This window comes from Danio aesculapii, chromosome 21 (assembly GCF_903798145.1).
Source record: "Danio aesculapii chromosome 21, fDanAes4.1, whole genome shotgun sequence".
NCBI classification, from domain to species: domain Eukaryota; kingdom Metazoa; phylum Chordata; class Actinopteri; order Cypriniformes; family Danionidae; genus Danio; species Danio aesculapii.
Genome location: NC_079455.1, coordinates 13,392,776 through 13,418,553, shown reverse-complemented (window position 1 = coordinate 13,418,553; position 25,778 = coordinate 13,392,776). Strand labels below are relative to the sequence as shown.

General features: G+C 34.3%; 1 protein-coding gene across 2 annotated transcripts in view; it reads left to right on the top strand.

The window, feature by feature from the left end:
* Nucleotides 1-444: 444 nt before the first annotated feature.
* slco2b1 (solute carrier organic anion transporter family, member 2B1) overlaps nucleotides 445-25,778 on the top strand; it is a 41,201-nt gene continuing 15,867 nt past the window's right edge. The window contains exons 1-13 of one of the 2 annotated variants that reach the window (XM_056445817.1): nucleotides 445-599; nucleotides 708-767; nucleotides 6,388-6,506; nucleotides 7,285-7,373; nucleotides 12,843-12,980; nucleotides 13,183-13,345; nucleotides 15,037-15,246; nucleotides 15,332-15,430; nucleotides 16,002-16,132; nucleotides 17,160-17,265; nucleotides 17,962-18,126; nucleotides 21,123-21,309; nucleotides 22,961-23,114. In XM_056445817.1, the coding sequence (XP_056301792.1) occupies nucleotides 7,296-7,373; nucleotides 12,843-12,980; nucleotides 13,183-13,345; nucleotides 15,037-15,246; nucleotides 15,332-15,430; nucleotides 16,002-16,132; nucleotides 17,160-17,265; nucleotides 17,962-18,126; nucleotides 21,123-21,309; nucleotides 22,961-23,114 (1,431 nt within the window). In that variant the 5' untranslated portion in view covers nucleotides 445-599; nucleotides 708-767; nucleotides 6,388-6,506; nucleotides 7,285-7,295. The remainder of the gene's footprint in view (nucleotides 600-707; nucleotides 768-6,387; nucleotides 6,507-7,284; nucleotides 7,374-12,842; nucleotides 12,981-13,182; nucleotides 13,346-15,036; nucleotides 15,247-15,331; nucleotides 15,431-16,001; nucleotides 16,133-17,159; nucleotides 17,266-17,961; nucleotides 18,127-21,122; nucleotides 21,310-22,960; nucleotides 23,115-25,778) is intronic. The other variant, XM_056445818.1, reaches the window with a different exon arrangement.

Here is a 25,778-nt window from a genome sequence, read left to right as displayed (position 1 = left end):
CTTGTGATTGCATACTTTCCTTCACCACACAGTAAACAGCAGGTGTGCATAATAACCCAAGTAGGCAGCAAAAGTCTGCTTGTAATGCTATTTCCTTCAATCACAATGTTATTTCCCAGATGTTAGCTGATATGGATTTGTATACAAGTGGTAATCTACGAGGAGTGCTGGAGGACTGAAGGGGTTTTGCAGTCATTAAAGATGTTGCTGTGGGAAGGGGAGAGTGATACCAGAACAGGAACAGCTTGATATTTAAAACATTTACCAGATGATTCCTCTTAAAAAAAGTCACAGTTGCATGCCCTGCCTCTTTTAATAGTGTGCATGCACAAAGTAGAGTGTGTGTCAGATGAAAGAGAGCGTGGTTAAAGACGGGAGTACGTGTGCATGTAATGTAATGCAGTAATCCTTGATAAGATGATAAAGTCTAGTTTGAAATTGACTCATGGATCTGTGCTCATTACGGTCCTGCCACGTTCAGAATAAATTGTATAATTCACTATATGTACTGAATGATTATACAAGCATTCTGTTCCTGCTGATGACAGACCTACGGCGGTTAGGAAAGGAATTTCGGCCACACGGATGAACGACTGAGCGTGAGTTCATCAAAAATCTGTTGATTAAAAGCTGCTAAATTGTTAAATCATGCTGTATTTTAATTGTAGAAAAACATGCAGTAACTCTTTTTCTGTACACCATTTTAGAGGGGAGTATAACAACAGATCGTGTGTTTACCAGTTGCCACATTCAGTGAGTCTCAGCTAGTGAGTCTTGCTCATTTTATTCTTCCAAAATGTGTTCATGTATTGTGTCAAGTGTAAATTGTTAATTTGTTACTGATTTAAAGGGCACATAGTTTACCTCTTTTTTTATGATTTAATAGTAATATTATGGTTCTTCTAAGTGTGCCAGTTTAGGTTCAGTTCAAAACACAATTCAGATTTTTTTTATTATAATGTGTTAAAAAGGGTCATGTTGGGGGCGTGTCCACAGATTGCTGATTTATGGGTGTGTTGCTTCACATGTAAATTAGTTTCGGCTTCCTGCCAACATAACAAGGGGGCGGGGCCATGAGCTCACCCGCTCAGCGTTTGCAACAGAGTCTGACAGGCAGACGGAGAAGGAGAGAGAGGATCACCATCACATGTTTGCAAACCTACCTAAAGATACAACCAATAATTCCGATTAGAGCGATAATGTGGAGAATATTGCTCTTGTGTTGAGCCCAATGAGCCTTGCATCTAAAAATAGAGCTAGGGTGTTCCTTTAGTGATATTGCTTCGACTCACGCTGAAAATGGCGGACGTGAATTAACAAACTGAGGATATGATGACGCGCCTGTCAATCAATATTGGTGGGTGGGGGGACCGCTCTCCTACGTCAAGTAGCGGTCGATTTGAAAACAGCTCCAATTGATCCACCGTTTTTATGTTGTTAAATTGAAAAAAAAAGCACTGGGTGTGCTTATATCACCCCAATATGACAGTCTATACACCATTCATGCACATATGTCTGTCCAAACAGCTTAAAAAGTAGATTTTTTACCATACGTGCCCTTTAAAGGGTCAAAGTGTGAAGTGTTTTTGTAGTGTATTCATGTGGTGAATTTTGCAGATCACAAATGTCTCTTTTTGAAGTCCAAACAAAAATAAATAAACACATAAAAACATAATTCCAAGATGCCATAATTGTGTCTTTCCAGCACAAGCATGGTAAGGGGCCACATCTTAGTATGGAACTGTAAAGTGTATTTAGGTGCTCTGATCAATAAAAAATTCCAGACTAGACTTACTCACCTTTAATGAGAATGTTGGGTTTCACATTACAATATGTTAACCTGCTTTGATTATGTATGTTCTTAGATACAGACACTCTCTCTCTCTCTCTCGGCTGTAGGTCAGTGTTTATTAAACTTTGTTCGTCATAACGCCTTTAAAGCTATAAATATCATTGCTGCAAATGTGTGAGCACATGTTGAACACCGCCTTCTTTCAGCCTGTGAGCTCAATTATATACAGCGGAACTCGTTGCTGAGAAACAGATTTAAACTGATAATTATTGTTGATAGTATTTGGTTTTGTATTTGAGTCAGAAAATTGTGTAAATTAGAATGTTTTCTCACCAGTGCAAATATGTTTAATGCTTCTCTTTTTCTGACTGCAAATGACTGTTTGCAGCACCCATGAGCTGGCGTTTTTCATTACATACAGATTTGGGAATGTAGTATTTTATATTTATAGTCTTTAATGTTTTTTTTTTTTTTTTTTTCATTTTATTCTATATTCAAAGTGATATTTAGGCATGCAAAAACTTTGGATGATATCAATTCCTGTTCATTTGATTATCATTTTATTTAGTGACACCTTTTAATTTAATCACGTTCAATGTTCTAAAATATTTGATCAATTAATTTCATAAAAATGAAAAGCAAATCTACATGTTAAATCTGTTAAGGAGGATAAAGTGTCTAGGCTTTTAATATACTGTGTAGGAGTGGATAGGTGATCGGAAATAAAAGTCATTACATCAGTTATTAGTTAATGCATAAAGTACGGTATTCATAAAGTGCGTTTAATTGATCTAGTACATTTAATAAGATTTTCATATTTTTGTAAATAATGGAATATCAAATGATTATCTATAATGCTATTTTAAAAAACTTTATAAAAATAATGTTGTTTGTGATAAATACTAGTTATGTTTGTGTATATAAATCCAATAGGTACATTTCATGTCACCATCAGTCTCCCAATGTGTAGTGAACCAAGGTCATCTCTGTGTTTAGCAGTGCAATTCCATGACCTCAGTCTTGGATGCTTTACTGATGATGTGTTGACCTGAATAACAAATATCATTAGCTATGTTTCCACCAACCTATTTTATGTGCATTTTGGGATGCCACGTTAAAAATTGCTTAATGGAAGTGCCAGGATTGTGCATAAAATGCAAATAACGCAAAACTTAATAGGATACTTTTTTATCCAATAACAAAAAATTTATATAAACTATGATGGAAACACATTTACTGAATAAACAACAAAAAATGTCATGTGATTTTTGTTTAAGAAAAATGGGTGCGATGAGACAGCATTAATAGACAAACATGCTTAATATTTTTGTCATTCTAAAATCCCTTAGTCAATGTTTACTGAATAAACACTGTTCGTCATCACAGTGGTTCTGTAATATTATCTCCAAAAGCCAGCATGCAGTCATTGTGTTTTGTCATTTAATTCATTATATAAGAATAAAGATCCACAGTGGCTTCTCTTACCACACAAAATTCCTTTCTCCTTTTTTATCACCATAGTTTTTCTATAACTGCACTTTATAACTTATACCTGTATCCTGCACTTGCTGCTATTGCACTGCTGGTTAGACCTAAACTGCATTTCGTTGCCTTGTACTTGTACATGTGTAATGACAATAAAGTTGAATCTAATCTAATCTAATCTTCTCTTTGGCGCAAGTTTATCAGGAAGTGACAAATTTGTTCTCCTTGACTCATGTGCTTTATTTGCAAATGATTTATGTAGTATTCCAGTTTTGTGCTAAAGTGATGTTTCTAATGAGTTCTTAAAATTTTCTATTATTAAAATTTCTATTAAGATTCTATTGCCTTAGCAAGATGGTGAGCTGTTCTGAAGTGAATACATTTAAATAAATTTACAGTGCCAGTGAATCAAATCCATTAGCCAAATTAACTAAGCAATGTCTTAAGTGACATACTACAAACTTACAGACAGGTGTGTTAACAAGTTTGGACACCTCTGGGCTAGACTAACCTCGAGGAACATATTGTGTGGGCACAAAATTGGTCCAAACTTCCCATTAGTACGGTTGGTGAGAGAGCTTAATGTGCTGCAATTTAAGAAAACACACCAACACAACACAAACATTTAAAAAAAACACACTGCATTTTCTCACAACACAAACACATTGGAACACAGCAGCAATTTTTTAAGAGGACCCAAAAACATATTGAACGATGCTGTGCTGTGAGTATTGCTCGGTGAAGTTGTAGGTGATCTTTGAAATGTGAGTTTTTTGTTAGTTTATTTTAAGATCTTAACTCCTGTGTCTTTAGTATTTATTAGCCTTAATAACCATAACCTAAACACCTGGGTCTGTCACATTTTAGTGTCTCCTTGAAACATTTGCATTGTGTTGTGAGAAAATGCAGCGCGTTTTCGTAAAATGTTTGTGTTGTGAGAAAACGCAGTGGATTTTATTAATTGTTTGCATTGTGTGAAAATGCAGCACGTTTTTTAAAAATGTGTTTGCGTAGTGAGGATTTGCACCATGTATGCTTTCAAATTGATGAAGATCTTTTCTTTATTTGCTGGCATATTTTGTAATTGCATATGTTATCTTAAATTGCAACATGTTAAGCTCTCTCGGCCAACGTACCTTTACACTGTAAAAACCAACAGTCAACTTTATCAAATGAAATGAGTGTAGTTAACTCAAAATTTACTGAAAGTTAATTCTATTCATTTGAAAAGAGTTTTAAACTCAGTGTTGAAGGTAATTAGTTAATTAAATGCCTCATTACTTAAATGGAGTAAGTTCACAATACTCATATAGATTAGTTTTTTAACTTAAATGGTTTGTAGCAATCGGTTTCCTCAAACGGTTTGAGTTGCCTTAACTTGTTGGCTTTAACAGTACTCAGTTGGTTTGAGTTCTCTTCATTTATTGTGTTTTACCAACACAATCTCATGGCAATTCGTAACTTTTTGATTTAGTGGCTAATTCGTATGAATTCGTACGATCTAATTCATACATTTTTGTACGATTTGCTCATACCCAAATGATGGTTGGGTTTAGGGGTGTGGTTAGGTGCCACGCCTCCTTTTTAAATTCGTACAATTTCGCACGACTGAACTCGTACGAATTAGCCACTAAACTGACAAAACGTAAAATACTTACGTTTTCTTGTGAGATCAGGCTGGGTTTTACTGTACTCAAATTGCTTCATTTACTCAAATGGATTAAGTTCACAGTACTCGTTAGGATTAGTTTTTGAACTTAAATGGTTTGTTGCTATAGGTTTCCTCAAATGGTTTGAGTTACCTTATCTTTTTGGGTTTTACAGCGCAGTGATGAAAGCAAGTTTCGTTTATTTGGGGTAAACTGGAAAAAGACTGAACGCAAAGTGTGTGTATAAAACAGTGAAGGTAGAGATTGAGGTTTCATGGTTTAGGTAAAGTTTCCCACAGCAGAAGTTTGGCCTCTTATAAAGTTGCTTGAGTGAATAAATCAATTTAATGTTCACCAGAGACTCCTTCAGCAACATGCGGTTTCTTCCTCTGTGTTTATCGGCCAGCAGTTTTTATGCAGAACATTGAGCAATGAGCACAAAACAAAGGGTTTGGTTGAAGAGCCTAGTTGTTTGTAGCATATTAAAATTTCTTTAAAATTTGAATGATGAAGATTACATTATATATAATATACATAATGCGATTTGTTTGTTTTTGTTGAAATTTGAATGATAGACATTAAATTATTTGTTCATATACATTGTTTTGTTGTTTATACATTGATTTATGTTTGTACTCTAGTTTTAATCTCAACTCTATTTATATAGGGTACATTAAGTTTATTTGTAAAGATAAACCTTTAAAAATAAATAAATAAATAAATAAGAAAAAAAACATTTAATATAATATTGTTGATACATTCTTACATGGATGCCCATTAAAACACATACACACAGACACACACACACCTTTAAAATAAATAATATTTTGCAACTGTGTCATATAGGAAGATATGGGGAGAAGAGAGATGCGTTAGAAAGTTTTAAAGAAAGAATTGAGGTTTAAAAGTGTACTTTGTCTCCATCTGCCAGCTGTCCTGAGATATTGCTCACTTTGTGTTTCTTTGTTTTTTAATCAGTGAAGTATTCTGTGTGTGCAGCAATAACCATGTGTTTGATAGCAAAATCATCATTTTGCAAACATTGTGACTGATCAGTCAATGACTCATTGATTAGTTTGAGAGATTCTTTTTAGCTTTCAAATGTAAGACATTCATTAACTCAGAATGAACAATACTTGTAATGCATTCATTAATCATAGTTTAATGTTTACTAATGATGTATTAAATTCCAAGTTTGTACTTGTTAAAATCAGTTAATGCACTGTGGCATTTTATTTTTCATTAATTATTGTTAACAAACATCAATAAAATAAAACAGCTATAAATGTAATGTTCGTTGTTTCTTTGTGTTAATAAATACATTAACCTTATTGTAAATTGTTACCAACAAGGTTAACGCTTACATTGCAAAACATTAATATAGGAAGTTGCACTAATTGTTCTTTCTTTCTTTCTTTCTTTCTTTCTTTCTTTCTTTCTTTCTTTCTTTCTTTTCATCAGTCTTGTTTCCAAAACTGAGATTGCACAATCCTAAAGTCCGCCCATTTTTAAAAGTTGTTAACTTCCCACAAGTGAAAGTAGTGTGGACTTTCTCCAGCTCTTCAGTCTCAGCCACAGCTGTAAGTACATTTCTGTTCATTCATGAACACGTGTTCCTCAAAAACTTGCATGCTAATGGAAATGTGAGAACTGTGAAATAGCACTAGTAATAGTACTAATTCATGGTTGGACTAATTAATGTGTTTAAAAAAAATTGAGAATACATATACAGTATATATTATTGTAGATATTGGTTTTGTACTGGAGAGAAATTAATGTACTTACTTAAAACAACTTTTTCAGCTAATCTTCACTAGGCTCTTTAATTAAAAACATGCAAAAATAAAATGAACTGTGCTTAAAAATGAATACACTCTTGACAATACTTCAGTTTGATTCTGAGTAAGATTAATTGAAAGTGCTGAGTCAAAACCAGAACAGACTTTGCAAAGACAAAGACCCATTTTGAGTAAAGTCTTGCTCAATGACTTCACTTAACTTCTCTGCCAATTCACAAGAACCATCTGGGGAGTAAAAGGTGCAGCCACTATTTAGAGAAGGTAGCCAAGCACTTTATAGTGTAAATAACATTTTTATTACATATGTTTGGAGTTTAAATATATATCATCATTAAAATGTCATCTTCAAAATAGTTGCCTACTGCACATCAAAAAAAGATAGCAAATGTATGCATGGTGCTATTTTAGTTTAAGAATGCAACCATTTTCTGCTTTAAATAGCATGCAGGAAACAACTTGCAAGTAACTGAAGATTATAGCTTTCCACTTTTCTAGATTAATGTTGAAAATAGATATTACAGAGAATGCCCTTTTTGTGTTATTGTTATTATTTCGCCAGAACAATACAAAATGACAGCATTTGAACCCCAAGGAAACCCACAGAGAGCGCGACCTCGCAGATCAATGGGTCTCTTCAACAATATCAAGGTATGTTTCCCAATATAACTTATAGCCTTAATTGTAAGAAATATGACTTCTCAAATAAAGGTGCACAGCTTAAATTTCAACAATTCTTTATCAAGTGATGTTTAACAGAGAAACATTTTTTTTTGTACTATTGTTTTTTTATTCTTCTTCTGGAGAAAATTGTTATTGTATTTGGCAAAAATAAAAGCTATGCATATTTATACAACAGCTCTGTCTGAATCTCGAATCTAACATATCTGCTATATTCTGCAATAACAGCACTCTTACAGCCTCTTCACTCTCATGTATTACTCCGCCCCCACATAGAGTGAAAGCAGATCAATAGACTAGGAACTTGCAGCTGTTGGACAACATAATGTACTTTTGAGGCTTTTTAGGCGAGAATGTTGTTGTTTAGATTGCAACTGTGCAGTTTATTTAAAAGAATAGTGCCTGTGTTACATGTTTAAAATTATAATGAGATTGGCGGCCATTAGCGTGTCATACTAAGCAGAGCAAAGACGGTTCCACCACAAGATGGCAAGACAGAGCACATAATAAGTCTTTAGGGAAGAAAACCTTAGCGTTTTCTTTTCGTATTTCAAACTATAGCTGATCAATCATTATAAAACAGATAAGTTTTCTAAATTGATCTCTTTCTTTTGTATGTTGTAGTGCTGTATTTATACTATAGTAATCTGCTAGTGTTTGCTTTGCTTTGACTTTTTCAGGGTTAATTGTTGTGATCTCCCTATAGCAACATACTGAAAAATATCTGTAGACTGATGCCATTTCTTGCCGTTCAGACTTATAATCCTAAAATGTGAGCAAAATCACCTGTTTTGTCATCACTTCATCACTTTATGTTTTTTACACAGTACGATAGAGAATTATTTAAATACTAGCTCTAAGGTGACGTGTTTTAAAGCAACGATTTCTGACTGTCAACTGAAAATGTGAATGAATAATGGAAGAAAGTAGTTCCTTGCACAAAAAGGATTTTTCAGACTCTCTGTGTTTGATTTTCTTTTTTATATACTGTACATGATTATGCCGTCGAACTGTTTTATAAACGCAATATCAAACTCGTAGCAGTGCAATATGGCTGTATATCATCATTGGTGGGACACTAAGGCACTCAGCCTGTGGCCTAAAGCCAACGCACGCCTCCCACCAGTGCCTATATAAAGCCATATAAATATACTGTACTATCATCAAGGGAAAGATAAATGAAATTAGTAATTTGAAATTAGTTATTAAAACTATTAAGTTTCAAAATGTGTTGAAAAAAACCTTCTCATTAAACAGCACTTCGGAAAAATAATAAGAGGGCTAATAATTTTTTGTACATGTTTTGATGCTTTTTGGCCTTTTTTTTTTTTTTTTAAATGTTAAAATTAAAAAAATAAAAAATAAAAAAGCTAAATTAAAGTAACAGTTTGCTGAACTTGTAAAGTTTTACAAGTTTAGAATGCCATGCTTTCCATCATTTATTAGTGTGTATCATATTGGTTAACAGAGCTGTGTGGTAGACTTAGCTGTACTTACTGTATGTGCTTGAATTATGTGTGAGTAGAATAAATCTGAAAGGTCTACAGTATATAGTAAGCTGATGTGATTATTGTGAGTCTGCAAGCAAAAAAGGAAACTATCGGTAACGAAACCAGAATAAACACAAAGAGTTTTATCCTTTGTTGTTTTACTAACTGTGACCAAAGTATCATGCCAGACATGTAGGATATTCATATAGAATTAGGTCATGAATTTAGACACTAATTATATGACTTTTAAAATGTTTTGTTGAGGTTTGTTTACTTGTATTAAATTAATTTGCAGTAAACACTGCCTGGCTACTGTTTAGAAAACAAATATAGAAACAATAGTAACTCTTTAGTGAGGATGTGAATAGTTTTATCTGTGCTTTACTTGTTCTTGATAAATATGAATGTGCAGTGGTTCATTTCAATCTTTAAAACAATCAAATTAATATTTAAACCTAGCATTAGTCATCAGAATTTCATTATGGATTGTGTTGAGCTGGAATTGATTTTCAAGCAAAATTATAAACCAAATGGACCAAACTGATAACATCTTCAGCTGTCTAAACTATCAACTTGAGACACTCTACATCTAAACATGTTATTTCTTGAGCCTTGTTACTCAAGTTACCTATGGCACCAATATAATACTCATCCTCTCAGATACTTTTTTTGTCTGCTGGTGTTATGAACTAACCTGAAACATTTGTGACCCTAGACCCTCGTCATAAGTGTCAATTTTTGATATTGAGATTAATACTTCACATTTGTTAATGTATGGTTTGTTAAGATTTGGCCAAAATATAAGTATTTGAAAATCTGGATTCTGAGGGCGATATATATATATATATATATATATATATATATATATATATATATATATATATAGTAAAACCCAAAAAGTTAAGGTAACTCAAACTATTTGAGAAAACTGATTGCAACAAACCATTTAAGTTCAAAAACTAATCCTAATGAGTACTGTGAACTTAATCCATTTGAGTAAACCAAGCAATTTGAGCACAGTAAAACCCAGTCAATGAAGAGAACTCAAACCAACTGAGTACTGTAAAACCCAATAAGTTAAGGCAACTCAAACCATTTGAGGAAACTGTTTGCTACAAACCATTTGAGTTATAAAACGAATCTATATGAGTACTCTGAACTTAACCCATTTAAGTTGTATTTAATTAACTCAATACCTTCAAAACTGAGTTCAAAACTCTTTTCAAATGAGTAGAATTAATTTTCAGTAAATTGAGCTGACTACACATTTCAGTTGATAAAGTTGACTGTTTGGTTTTGTATGTATGTGTGTATATATTCATTCATTTTCTTTTTGGCTTAGTCCCTTTATTAGTCCTGGTTCGCCACAGCGGAATGAACCGTCAACTTATACAGCATGTTTTATGAAGCGGATGCCCTTCCAGCCGCAACCCATCTCTAGGATACATCCTCACACACTCATTGCCACACACACACTACGGACAATTTAGCCTACCCAATTCACCTGTACCACATGTCTTTGGACTGTGGGGTAAACCGGAGCACCCGGAGGAGACCCACGCGAACGTAGGGAGAACATGCAAACTCCACACAGAAACGCCAACTGACCCAGCCAAGGCTCGAACTAGCGACCTTCTTGCTGTGAGGCACCAGCACTACTTACTGCGCCCCTGCGTCGCTGCTATATGTATATATAATACAGGGAAATTTGCCTTTATATTTGTCTAAATAAAGTGCTTAGTAATATACATTACTGACCTAAAATTGACTTTTGATATGTTTTGAGTGGGACATATACTTATATTAACTAAAATTGGTGTATGAGCGTGTGTCAGTGAGTGTATGGGTGTTTCCCAGCATTGTGGGTTCAGTGTACTGTCAGTGTTGGGTTTCATCTGGATGGGCATCTGACACATAAAACTAATGCCAGAATAATTGGTGATTTATTCCGCTGTGGTGACCCCTGATGAATCATGGACTAAGCCAAAGTAAAGTAAAATGAGTGTATGGGTTTAATATGTATTAGATTGTAAATCTTACCATTTTGTTGGGCTTGCAGTGCACTATTCTGCCCATCTGAATGGCTGTATTATTGTTTATGTTGCGTAGACAGCCAAATTGATTGTTGCTTCTATCTTGTCATGTCGTGAATTGTTAAGACACACTGTAAGGCTGGTTTTGGTCCATGGTCACATTAAATATTTTTCAAACTGTTCACAGTTCCCATAACAACTAGCAGAAGTAAAAATTTTCTTAGAAATCTGGGTATGATTTTAGATCTAAGAAAACCATCTGGGGGAATTACTGTAAATTAACTCAAACCACATAGTTGGATCTAATCCAGCAAAATTGGAACTAAAGTGACAAGATGATGGAGCACATGCAATACAAAACAATACCAGCTGTATCATAAAGTGTTACAAAACACACACATTTAGAAAGTTAATGTTAGCTGAATTTACTTCTTACATTTGTCTGTGACATTAGGTTCTATTCTAAAACCATTATATGTTCAGTAGCACTACACATTGTAATGAGAGATTTATAACTCAAAACAGAACATTACATCTTCACAAAAACATGACACAATGAAAACACAGCTTCTATCTTGCTGTCGTCCATCCTCCACTTTTCACTTTCACCCAGTACATTGTACTAACATAATATGGCAAAAAGTCATGACAAAATTTTTTTTTATATTTCTTCAAGTTATTTTCATAAGTTAATATATTCAGCTTAATATTTTTTGCTCAGTTTGACTAATGTAAGTTGAGATGACTAGAAAATTTGGTCAAACTTTATTTTGATGGTCTGTTTGTTGAATTTAAGTTACATTGCATCTACCCTAGAGTTAGGGTTAGTGTAAATTGACATGTACTTCCAAAGCTTCTTATAATCAGTTAAATATCTGTTGAAGGAGCAGTATCAACAGATATTAAGCAGACAGTCTACTAATACTCAAATGGACCATCAAAATAAAGTGTTACCGACAATTTTATTTGATTCAACTAAACAATGTAAAGGGGTAAGTTTTTTACAGTGAATATTTCACTTCTGAGTCCTATTGATGACGCAAATGCAAGCAAGAAAATGGTCAAGGGGTAAATTAGTTCTCAGGGAATCAGGCCAAGTAAACATTTCTTACAACTGAGACCCTTTAACTACTCGGTGTGGTCACTGTTTACAATGTATTTGAATTTTCAGACCCATAAAATGCTTTTAGAAAATAACAGGGTAAATTAAATTTTTGTGCCAACTTTAAATTTCTTTTGACAACACTATGCTTAGTGTTAAGTTAAGTTTGCTGACTTCAGTCTCTAGGTCAACCCTGATGATTTCCTAGACAATAGGTTTCACACTTCCTCGTATTCACTGCATATCCTTATATTGTTATATTTTTCTTATGTAACCAAGTATTTTTTATTAACCCCCTGATTTAATAGCCCGTCTGTTTATTTTTTCCTTTTTGTTTAACGGAGAGCAGATTTTTTCAATACATTTCTAAACATAATAGTTTTAATAACTCATCTCTAATAACTGATTTTATCTTTGCCATGATGACAGTAAATAATATTTGACCAGATATTATTCAAGACACTTCTATACAGCTTAAAGTGACATTTAAAGGCTTAACTAGGGTAATTAGGGTAACTAGGCAGGTTAGGGTGATTAGGCAAGTTATTGTATAAAGATGGTTTGTTCTGTCGTCTATCGAAAGGCTAGAGGGGCTAATAAATTTGACCTTAAAATTGTTTTTTAAAAAATTAAAAACTGCTCTTATATTTTAGCTGAAATAAAACAAATAAGACTTTCTCCAGAAGAAAAAATATTATAAGACATACTGTGAAAATTTCCCTGCTCTGTTAAACGTCATATGGGCAATATTTAAAAAAGAAGAAAAAATTCAAAGGGTGGCTAATAATTCTGACTTCAACTGTATGTGTTTCAGTTTTTTGTACTGTGTCATGGGATGCTCCAGCTTTCTCAGCTTTTGGTCTCAGGCTATCTGAAGGCTTCCATCACCACCATTGAGAAAAGATACGGATTTTCCAGTTCAAAGTCAGGACTTCTGGCAGCCTTCAATGAGGCAAGGATAAAAAGCATGAATGTTGCTAACCCTGTGTTTTAATGGCCTGAAGGCGGAACACTTCTTACCTGGTTACCAGTTATTTTATTGTTAAATCTACAAGTTCAGGCACAAATCTTAACATGAAATTGTCACTGCATTAGTATAAGTACAACTGCTGCTCTATAATAAATTTAATTACGCAATCTTTTGTTGAATGAAGGTGGGGAACACAGTTCTCATTGTGTTTGTGAGTTTCTTTGGGAGTCGAGTGCATCGACCAAGATGTATTGGAATCGGAGGAATGATTGCAAGCATGGGAGTGTTTCTCATAGCACTGCCTCACTTCATTAGCGAAAAGTATAAATATACAGAATCCAATGGAAGTAAGTATGCATTTTCTTTTAAGTTATTCAGAATTTACTTTAAAGCTTAGTTCACCACCAAAATTAATTTTTCCAATCTTGTAACCCTTTTGTTCACCTTTAGAACATAAATGAAGTTATTTTTAATCAAATTTGAAAGTATTGTTTTGAAAGTATATTTATTCAAGACTCTGATGCTTAAAGACGTTTGATAAAAATGACAAATTTATTTATTTATTTTAAGTCAATGAAAGAGCACCGAAAGAGCTACGATCATTTAATAATTAACATGTTTCATATGCTTTCCACATATCAATATTGATCAATGAACATGAATAGAAACTCAGTTGTATCTGCATGAAGTGCAGGAACATACCTGTTAATCACAAAAAAAAAAAAAAGATTGAGTTTTTTCTTGGACTAAACTGCTCATTACATATGGATAACCTGTTTTAATATCTTTATGAATATTATTTGCAAGCTTCAGGTGAACAAACATTCAGTTTCTCATTTTTCTGATTTAATTAAAAATATCCTCTTATTATGAAAAATCCTTATAGGTCAGTAATGACAGAATGTTACAGAGGGGATGTGATGGTGGGGGAAAAAATAGGTGGAAGATTAAAAAAACTGGGAGGGAGAAAAAAATGGATGGGAGAAAAAAAATTGGGATAGGAAAAAAAAAAAAAAAAAAAAAAAAAAAATATATATATATATATATATATATATATATATATATATATATATATATATATATATATATATATATATATATATATATATATATATATATATATATTTAATTTTGAAAGCACATTGAAATTAATATAAAAAATAATCACTTTTCTATCCATGCGTCAATCATCGCTGCCCTTCCTATGCAACCTCTGAATCAGCAAATGCATGTATAAGTGCTGACTGACTGATGCGCTCCGTATGATAAACTGATCCCTGATCAGCTTCTGTACACACCTCTGTTGTCAAACGGTTGTCACTTTAAGAATGTGCAGATCTATAGGCTGATGAAAGCATTTGATTATTTTAGTAGCCTAACTGTTTATGCTCATTTAAGAGAAAAGTAGTTGTGTTTAAAATAAAACACACAGGACATGTTTACATATTATTAAATATATTTGTCTGTTTAAACACACACCCGAATCCCAAAGTGTCCTGCACTTTAGCTCCTCTTGGCGTGTACAGAAGCTGATCTGGGATCAATTTATCATATGGGGTGCGTCCATCAGTCAGCGCGTATACATGTATTTACTGCTTCAGTGGTTGCATAGGAAGGGCAGCGATTGACGAACAGCTTTGATGAATAGAAAGTGAATGCTGACATTTTTATATTAATTTCAATGTGCTTTCAAGATTAAAAGTATGGGAGAAATATGGGAAAATACTTAATGATAGGATGATAGTGGGATAGAATGGTAAGATACAGGAGAATCCTGGCACACACAAAAGAGTTGACATGTATGAAGTGAACAGGAAGTGTTTGTTGAACAACTGTTTTGCGAGGGAACGCTAAACATCTTTGCGAGGGGACACCCTTCTTTTTCTCCCACCCATTTTTTTCTCCCACCCAGTTTTTTTTTTCTTCCACCCATTTTTTTCCCACCATCATGTCCCTTCCGGGTCACCATAGAATGTTAACTTTGAAATGAACATACTTCGAAAAAGCACTTTATTAACTGAGTGTATTTATAACATAGATACCAGCCTCAACTTGAGTCTTTGCCAGACACATAACGTAGAATCCAGTCCGACATGCAGTCAAAATGATACAGACTCTCAATTGGAAGTGTATCCAATACTTCTGCTGGGCCAGTTACTGCTGGGCATTGGTGGTGTTCCAATACAACCTTTTGGGATTTCCTACATAGACGATTATGCAGAAAGGAGGAATTCACCCTTCTATCTAGGTTTGATTGAGCATTGATTATATACAGTATTCCCATAATATGGTGGTTTATCCAAGAAATATTCAACTCTTGTATTTTTTTACAGGCATACTTTTTGCAGTTACCGTAATTGGACCGGCTTTTGGCTACATCATGTCATCCGCTGTGCTTCGCTTGTATGTCGACATAGACAAGATGTCTTTAAGTAAGTCTGATATTCAACATAGGCTCATTCTGAAAACGTAGCCCTATATACATTTCTGGAGACTGCAAATTGTGTGACTTTATTATGCGAATTATTATTCAGTCAGTCGACAGCGGCCTCTCGTGGGTTTATGTGAGAACAGGCGCGAATGACACTCGCAAGAAAATTTGAGATATCAAAAAGCATACACAGCAGTATCTTGTGGATTTGCGAAAACAAAAACTGCAATAAAAAGTACCCCCCAGGACGTATTTCGCAGTCTCCAGAAATGTATAAAGAGGTACGTTTTCAGAATGAGCCTAGGTTGCTGATATGACATGCCAGAACTTCAAATATGCACATAAAGTTTCAGTTCATACGCCATTTCAAATAAATCCATTAGCAACTATACTAACATGTTTAAACAAGTATGTTTTGACAAGCTACTGATTCTAAATAAAAGTGTTGACCTCAAGATTCAACATGTTTACCAGCGTTGCTTGGTTTATGAGATAAAAGCAGGCGCAAAGCTAAGTATGGCTTTGGGCTTCTTGTGATGTTTGATGAATGCGTTACCATTATTCCATTTCAGATGAAAACAAATTAACACATGGTGACCCCAGATGGATTGGAGCTTGGTGGTTGGGATTCCTGATAGCTGCCACCCTTCTTTCCCTGACATCTTTGCCATACTTGTTTTTTCCTAGAAAGATGTCCAAAGAGGTGATGTACCGTATAACACAAATTTCATTGGTAACTCTTTAGTTTAGGTTACAAGTCACGGTATTAACAAACTATAAACTAACACTAATAGCTCAATAAATGACTAAGTAGCTGTTTAATAATAGTAAGGTAGAGGTTGGGTTGAGGTTTTGGGTAGAATTGGGGCTGCAGAATAAGATCATACTTGATAAAACTACTAATGAACAGTTAATATCTTAATAACAGGCTGGTAATAAGCCAGTAGTTAATGGCATGAATTGTGACCTAAACTAAAGTGTTCTCATTAAATTTGTAGCCTTTTGGATGGATTTTGAGAAATTGAGTTGTAAATAAAAATCAGTGGTGATGTGTTTGATGTAAAGTTGTGAAATATGAATCCTTGTGGTTTCATTTAAGATTTTACCATTGTTCCTAAAGCATGATGCGGTCACAGAGAATATGTTGAAAAAAGTGAAAACAAGGAAAGAAACATGAGTCCCAGGGGAGCGTGCCTCAGCCTGTTCATATTTTTTTTGCTCAACTTGATTAAATAACAAGCTGACCTCCTATGAAGTGTTAAGCTGGATGTTCTTGTACAAAATGTGTTTTAAAGAAATGAGCCTGTTCTCATTTTTGGTGCAAAATCCAAAGCAAATCTGTGATTATAAAAACAGGCTTCGGTAACTTTTTTTTGATGGTCCATTTGAGTATTAGTTGACTGTCTGCTTAATATCTGTTAATACTGCTTCTTTAACAGACATTTAACTGACTATAAGAAACTTAGCAAGTACATATTGGCATGTAGATGCAATTAACTTAAATTCCACAAACGGACCATCAAAATAAAGTGTGACCCAGGTTTCATATAAATATTCAAGGTTAAGTGAAAGCTGGTGCTAACTTGTTATTAAAAACAAAAAACATTTCTCTGATAAAATGATCAGTTGATAAAAATGTTGATGACATGCATACCTGCCACCAGTGTCTGCACTTATCTTATGCTCAGTGTGATGTTTCAGTAGATAAATTTAGATGTCACTCTCTCTAGGAGATCGAAGAAACTCCCGTGGAGCCATCGACTGAGAAAATGATACAAGACAAGAAGCCCCAAAATGACCAGGTTGAAGAGGTGTCTCTCACGCAGTTCCTAAAAAGTGTGTTTGCCATCCTATCCATCAGTTGATTGTATCAGTATGTTTATTTGCACACTCTGTATGATTTGTTTTCATTGCGTTTTGACATCTGATCAAATTGCATTGCTGGCGTTTAATGAGCGAGACAAATGTTTTTGACCTACATTTCAACTGAATTGTTATATTTAAGTCATTCCACATTTAAATCATAATGAAACAATGAGGGCCATATTTAAAAAATCCCCTCTTGCAGCAGTAATAGCACTAATGTCTAGTGGACCAAATAAAGTTTGTTATGCAATCCTACAATTGGCCTACTTATTCAGAACCAGATGTGTGATTAGAAGCCAAGTTTAGTTTTTTTTCTTTACTGAAAAAATAATTCCCGTAACAGTCCTGTTCTGTACAAATCTGTTCATTGTTTTTCTTGTAATCATTTTAGAACTTGCCAATGCAACATCCAATATTGACACATTTTAGTTTTTTAATTTCGTTTTTAAGTTTTATTTAAATAGAATAAATTATTCTGATTTGGAATTCCATTTGTAAAATATTGACTCTGAAAACAAAATGTCTAAAAACCGCCAACTAAAAACTTAGTGTTTTTTTTAATCCTTGAGCAATGTTTTCATTAATCTTCCAAAGGATAGCATTCTTGTATTTTTTGGATGCCCTTATGATTTAATTAAAACTATGTTCTTTCTCATCTTATCTAAGGCTTTCCCAACATTGTTCTAAGGACTCTACGAAACCCAATTTATCTGCTGGTAGTGTTCGCTCAGGTGAATCTTGCTGCCATGGTTGCGGGACTGGCAACATTTATGGGCAAATTTATAGAGAAGCAGTTTGCACGGACTGCCTCCTTTTCCAACATTATGATGGGTAAGTTGTTGAAGTAATACGCACTCTCAGACATAAAGGTAAAATCATGTCACCTTTTCAACAGTGTTGGTGGTAACACATTACAAGTAACCAATGGTGTGAAGTAACAAATTACAAACACTCCAGTTACTGTAATTTACTAAGTAGTTTAATTGTGCACTTTTACTTTCCCCTTGAGTACATTTTTAGTGTTGTATCGGTACTTTTACTCCACTACTTTTCTTGTACCTGCAGTCACTAATTTATTTGTTCTTGTCTTTGGGGATTGGCTAAAGTAGACAAATCAGTCATGCGATTCCCGTACAATCAAATCCCACATAGAAAGTACAGTATATCGCACCATACTGAACAACCTGAAGACATGGGTGCTTTATAAATGCAGCAAACCATTTGGAAGTATTAAAAGTGTCCAAGAAGATGTCCAAAGTCTTCACACACAATGACCCAGAGACTGTTCAGACTGCATGTCAGTTATGAGAAGATGACAGATGTTTACTGTATGATGACTGAAATCACCAAATGGGTTTAAATAATAACTAAATGCACTACAGAATGTTATCTATACACATCCCTGCACAAATTGCATGTAAATGCATCAGCTTTTCACAGCGTAACACTCAATACTCACTAATCTTGAGTACTTTTAACAGGGCTACTTTTTACTCATAATTTGAATAATATTTATGACAGATACCTTTACTCTACTTGCGCTACATTTTTGGGCAAGTAAAGGTACTTTTACATGCGTATGATTTTACAGTACTCTTTCACCACTGCAAGTAACACGAGTTATGTAATAATATTACTTTTCTAAGTAAGATGTAAAGTAACGCATTACGTTTAAAGATTAAGTAATAATATTCCAGTTACTTTTTTAAAATTTAAGACACATTACTTTTTAGTTTGATTAATCAGATTTAAAAAAATAAATTGCTGAATTAAAATTAAAGTAGTCACAACGAATCACACAGTCAATGAGAAAATGTGTTCATTATTTTGAACACATCAAAGAAAAGGAAAAGGATTATAGTCTCAATAAACAGAGAGCCACTGCCCCTTTGCCCTCATTGACTGAGGTGCACCTCTTGCTCAATCGCCCCCCACCCCCCCACTTCGCTTTGCGATTGGCAAACATCCTCCATTACTTTGTGATCGCCGCCTGCCCCGCTGTTCACTTTGCAATCGCAACCTTCCCCCCGCCAGCACCCCCCCCCCTAACTTTGCGATTGCAAACGTGAACCTCCCCTCACCAACACCCCCCCACTTCACTTTACGATCGCAAACGTGCACCTCACCCACCCTCCCCGCTCTTCACTTTACGAAGTAAAGCGTGAACCTCCCCCCACCAAAATATACACATTTGTACCTGAAGGGTCCATATTTGTACCTTAAGGGCACGTGTCCACCAAAATGTTTTTCCACTGCAAGTGCTCTTCTAAAAAATGCTTGTCTGTGAGTGCTTCTCTAACTGCTTTTTAATAAATGCAGAGCACTCAGCACTAAGCATATAATGTATACTCAGCGCTTGTCTACGATGCTGAGTTGTCATTGACAACAACAGAAGAAAGGTCTTATTTTATCAATTAACTTGTTAAATCGGTTCACAAATTGTACTGAACATTTAATTTGTAAATTGGACAGACATCTGTTCATGAGTCAACAACTCACTGATTCAAATGATCAGTGCAGAGTCAGTCTCCAGTAAACAACTCACTGATTCAAATGATCCATTCTGAGTGAATCTCCAGTTAACAACTCACTGATTCAAATGATCTGTTTAGAGTGATTCTGCTGTAAGTAATTGGCTGATTCAAATGGTCTGTTCAGAGTGAGTGTTCAGTAAACAACTCACTGATTCAAATGATCAGTACAGAGTCAGTCTCCAGTAAACAATACACTGACTCAAGTGATCCATTCTGAGTGACTCTCCAGTAAACAACTCACTGATTCAAATGATCTGTTTAAAGTGATTCTGCTGTAAGTAATTGGCTGATTCAAATGGTCTGTTCAGAGTGAGTTTTCAGTAAACAACTCACTGATTCAAATGATCTGTTCAGAGTGAGTGCTCTGTTTAGAGTGATTCTCCAGTAAATAACTCACTAATTCAAATTATTTGTTCAGAGTGAGTCTTAGTAAATGATTCACTGATTCAAATAATTCATTCAAAAGAATAAATAAAATTGTAAAATAATAATAATATTAATAAAACAAATAATCAATGATTTTGCAATTTTCCTGCAAAATAGACAACATGAGGTAGACCTACTTTGACATATTACTTAATTAAAAATCAAGTAATTTTGCATTTTGGCTCAAGTTATATTGAAAAAGAAGACTTTATACATCTACAGAAGTAATATTTTATTATAGTGGCTGTACTTTTACTCAGTAACCTAATTTGTATAATTTGCCCATCATTGGTACCTAGTTAAAGTGTAAAACTTGTAATATAAAGTACTAATAGGGACACTTTAGATAGAAATGTGTGTTTTTTTGAAAAGGAACCACCCAAAGGAACCCATTTACAACATTAGTAGCTTTATTTCTAAGAATGTAAGCATACCTTTTTGAGGTGTTTATACAAGAAGAAAATATTTAGCTCTTTCAGAAACCAACAATAGGTGCTATGTGTTTGCGGCCAGTGAAAGCATATCTTATTTTTCTACCTTATGAATTACTCATTCAGATCTGTGACCATTGCTAATCCGCACACAATACATCAAGTCACTAAACTCACTCTGATTCAAAAGCTAAGACCTTGGAAAAAACATAAGAAGATTGATTTTTTTGGTCTGAGAGTAACATCTTTCACTGTGTATTGTTAGGTGGGATTTAGAAAGGCATGTACTGTGTAGTTTAGGGCTTGTCAACCTGCACATTCCCATCAAAACTATCAGATGTATGCATATAAATGTGTGTGTGTGTGTGTGTGTGTGTGTATGCGTGCAGAAAATGTTGTTTTACACATCTGTTTTTGTCTGTCTGTATGTTCACAGGTGGTATAAATATTCCTTCAGCCATGTTAGGCATAATGGCTGGAGGGGTTATTTTACGCAGACTGAGTTTGACTGTCAGATCCTCTGCGGCGATGTGTACGATAGCAGTCCTCATAAGCATTATGTTTGCAATTCCACTTCTTTTTATTGGCTGCTCCACACAAAAGATTTCTGGAATCAACCCCCGGTACGTTGTGTTTGGTCCTTAAATGCTTTAGCATTTGACTTGTTTACTCGTGCTATAAATTTGAACATAAATTTGACTGTAAAGCCAGTGGAAAATAGTATATAGATTCTTTAATTTTATAAATAAGATTTATTTGTGCTATGCCATTGACATTAATTTTATAGCTGCCTACTATACTTTGTCACTAGGGTTTAATGATAATGCCTTTAATTTATTACTCATAAAAAATGGAATTATCTGTGTTACACATGACTTCACTAATTTAGCAGAATAAATCAGTAATACTAAAATTAAGTAATACTAAAATCAAACCACAATTTGGACAAAAAAATATTTTGCTTGTCTAAATAATGAATGGAGCTGTTTACTTTAGGACTGTAAGAAAATTTATAATAAATATGGGTGATAAATTCCCTGTCTATTAGTTTAGTTACAACAGCTTAGTTACAGTATTTTGTTTTATACTGTAGTACAGTTTTATTATAGGACAGACAGACAGACAGACAGACAGACAGATAGATAGATAGATAGATAGATAGATAGATAGATAGATAGATAGATAGATAGATAGATAGATAGATAGATAGATAGATAGATAGATAGATAGATAGATAGATAGATAGATAGATAGATAGATAGATAGATAGATAGATAGATAGATAGATAGATAGATAAAATCATTGAATCAACTTAACTAAATAACTTCAGCTTAAAAAAATTTTTTTTTACTTAATTTATTACTAGAAACTGTTTTAAGTTGAAAAAAAAAAATTGTTTTGTCAATTAGTTCAATTTTATACACTGTTCTTTTTTAACTGTGACTTCAAATTGAGCCAATATGTGTGCTCAAAATGTTGTGAACATTCTTCAAAAACTCCACAATACCCCAAAATTTCAATTTAATATATATATTTTTTTAGCTAAAGCCAAGTATCATGACATAATACAAACAAGTTTATGGTAAACAGCTAAGGAGTTGTTAAAAATGTTGTCTTTTTGAGTTCTGTAGTGCCACCATCAAGCCTTGATGACATTGTTGTGACTTGGTGAACTTCTAGTTTATTAATATTAGATTTTCTAAGTATTCTTATAAGTAAGTGAACTTTATGTCAAATATGTATTTGAGGGAAAATATTAAATTAAATTGGGGGAAAATAAAACCTATTTCTGAGGGTCCTATTACCAATTATCTATTTCTGTTTAAATCCCCCACCCCCTATGAAATTTCCGTGAAATGAATTCTAGTTAAGAGTACATGACATAAGAGTACATCTCTAAGACTATTGAGCAATAAAATTTTCCTCTGAAAGAGGATTATATTACATCAACATTAACATAAAACATTACATCTGCATTTTCCCTTCAAACAAAGATATGAATTTATAGATAAAGCTATGAGATGAGGGTTTACCAAAAGGGAAACAGCATCTTGCGTTCGACAGCTGTTTAGCATTACCAAGTGAGGTTAAAAAGGTTGAAATCTGCAGGGCTGTGTTCCTTGCATTCCTCAATGGCTCTTTGTCAGTATATATATATTGTTATTATTATTTCTTCACATGCAAATTGTAATCCATTTCTCATCTCTAATATCCTGCAGTAAGGCACCCGTATATTTTGTTTGCTTATCCTTTATCTTGTTTTCTTTTTGCAGCGGATTTGATTTTCCGCAGTGCAGTGATGCGTGTTCCTGTTCTGATGAAGCCTTCAACCCCGTGTGTGGCTCAGATGGAGTGGAGTTTCGCTCTCCATGTCATGCTGGATGTAAAATAGTCAACATAAAAACAATAGACAAGATAGAGAATGTGGTAAGCTGTATTTTACTTCTGTTACTGGAACTGCAGGGAACTTTCTTCATGACACAAAAACAGGGGGGTGGGCTGACAGTGGGAGTTCTGCTTGAAAAGGACTTGGCATGAATTGACTTAAGAAGGATTTTATGTGGATAGTGGAAAAAAAGGAATTCTATCCTGAAACCAGTAGAGGTTTAACAGCATTGTTCACACAACAAAGAACATCCTGTCAACATTTACTTTAATAAATATGCTTTATTTTGTTAAATGAGTTGAACATTTGGAAAACGTCTCACAAAAAAAGATTTTTTTTTTATTTCTATTTTTGTGTTCCACAGAAGAAAACCAGTCATAGTTTTGAACATAAATGCAGTAGCTAAATGATGACCAGATGACTGAACTTCCTCTTTGTTTAGAAATTAGACATGCTTAGAACTAGGTACATCATTACTTGTAATCACAGAGTTCTGAGGTATGTGGAAGAGAAACATGATACCAACAGAATGACCACATATATGATTATGAGAGTTACCCGATTAGAGGGTTGAAGATAAAACGGAACTATTTAAGGGTTTTAAAAAGTGAGGGATGTATAAAATGCAGAAGTAAACACACTTTTTTACCCCAAAAATCAGTATACTTGAAGTTTCCTTAGGCTAATATGTTTATTTTAACTTTTAAGTGCACTAATGTCAGTGTACATAAAAATATGTGCATTTGTACTATGCTACAAATGAACTAGTTAATTACTTAAAGCACATTTTTTCAGTTGAGATTACACTTTAAATTACACTTTAGTAAACTTCTAGCGTATTAATATTTTGCCAAGCATTCTTATGAGTGAACTTAACGTCATACTTACAGCTTGCTGTTTACATATTATTTGCACTATATTTAGGGCAATTTCAACCACATTTTCAAGGCTCATTCTGAAAACGTAGCCCTGTATACAATTCTGGAGAGCGCCAAATATGTCCCAGAAGCTATGTTTTTTGTTTTTGATTTTTGCAGTTTTTGTTTTCGCGAATCCGCCAGAGGCTGCTGTGTATGTTTTTGAGATCTCAAATTTCTCTCGCGAGTGCCATTCATGCCTGCTGTCCTCGCGTAAATTCACCAGAGGCCGCTGTCGACTGACTGACCAACCGACCAATCTCCCACCACTTTTCCTAAACCCAACCGATAGTGTTTTCAAAAGCATTGATTGACCAGCAATGTTTGATGGATTTGATGGAGCAGAGATTCCATACTGTAAAAAGTGATTAGTTACTGTACTGTTAAAAAGTGATTGTTACTTTGAAGAGTAACCTTGTTGTAACTTGAAACAGTTAAGTTGACTTAATTTAATATTTATAATTTTGCATAGTTCATTTACTTAACTGTTTTAAGACAAATTGTTTACTAAAGTCAAGTAATATCTTTTTTACAGTGCTTAGTACCCAAGGTCCAACACAATCCCATTGTAACTTTTTGCTTAAGTATCTAATTTTTATGAATTCATATATCTCATTTGTACAATTTAGTATGTATTACTCAACCCAGGCTCATTCTGAAAAAGTACCTCTACAGACGTTTCTGGAGACTGCAAAATATGTCCCGGTGGCACGTTTTTCTGCAGTTTTTGTTTTCTAAAATGCACTAGAGTTCGCTGTGTACGCTTTTTGAGATCTCAAATTTCCCTTTTGTCTTTTGTCCCTTTCGCTGTTGACTCACTTTTTGACAGACTTTCTGATTGACTGAGCGAACAATAGGCTGACCCACCCTCCCCCTTGCCTAAACCAAACCAAGTTTATTGATTGACCTGCCCACTTGCTTCCCTAAACCCGACCAACAGGTTTTAAAAGCAATCCAAAAAAATAAAAGCCCTTGTCGGCTTTCTGGAACCGCTCTTCACCGGACTCGAACCCTGTCTTCGTGGTCAACTCCTCTCTGCGCCTCAAGTCCGGCGATGTACGTGGCGCTAACGGGACAAACTGGTTGCAGCCGGAATGCCGTCCATACGGAGGTAAGCGGTCAGCTGGTAAGCGTGAAAAGGAATGGAGTCACACCGCCCCGTTGCGTTCATTTAAAAAAATGAAATGCAGCCATATGTACCTCTGGCTACATAATTCGCTGTCTCCAGAAACGTCTGCAGGGCTACATTTTCACAATGAGCCTGTGTTGGATTAACTTATCCTCCAATGACGGTTGGATTTATGGGTGGGGTTGGGGGCTGCGTCTCCTTTTTAAAATTGTACATTTTCATATGACTGAATTTGTATAAATTTGTATGAGTTAGCCACTAAAATGACAAAACAAAAAAGTTACGTTTCCTCATGAGATCAGGCTGCAAGGTCCTATAATGCAATTTGAAAGCATATAAATGGAAAACACCTGTGAAACACAAACTGTTCACAAACTGTGAAGGCTGTTCCATGTAGGTATTAATTTTTATACCTGAAATATACATTTAAATGCACCTTGAGAAAACTTTAAGTACACTATTGTAAAAATGCTGGGTTTCACTTAATTGATTTGTGTTGGAACAACATGAAGGAATTAAGTTACCTTATTAGTTTTAACAAATTTAAGTGGATTGAACATAAAACAATTAAGTTGTCACAAAAAAAACCTCAAGAATTGTGTTTCTTTCAGCTCATTTTAAACAAGAAGTTTGAACAAACAACAAACATAATTTTTGTG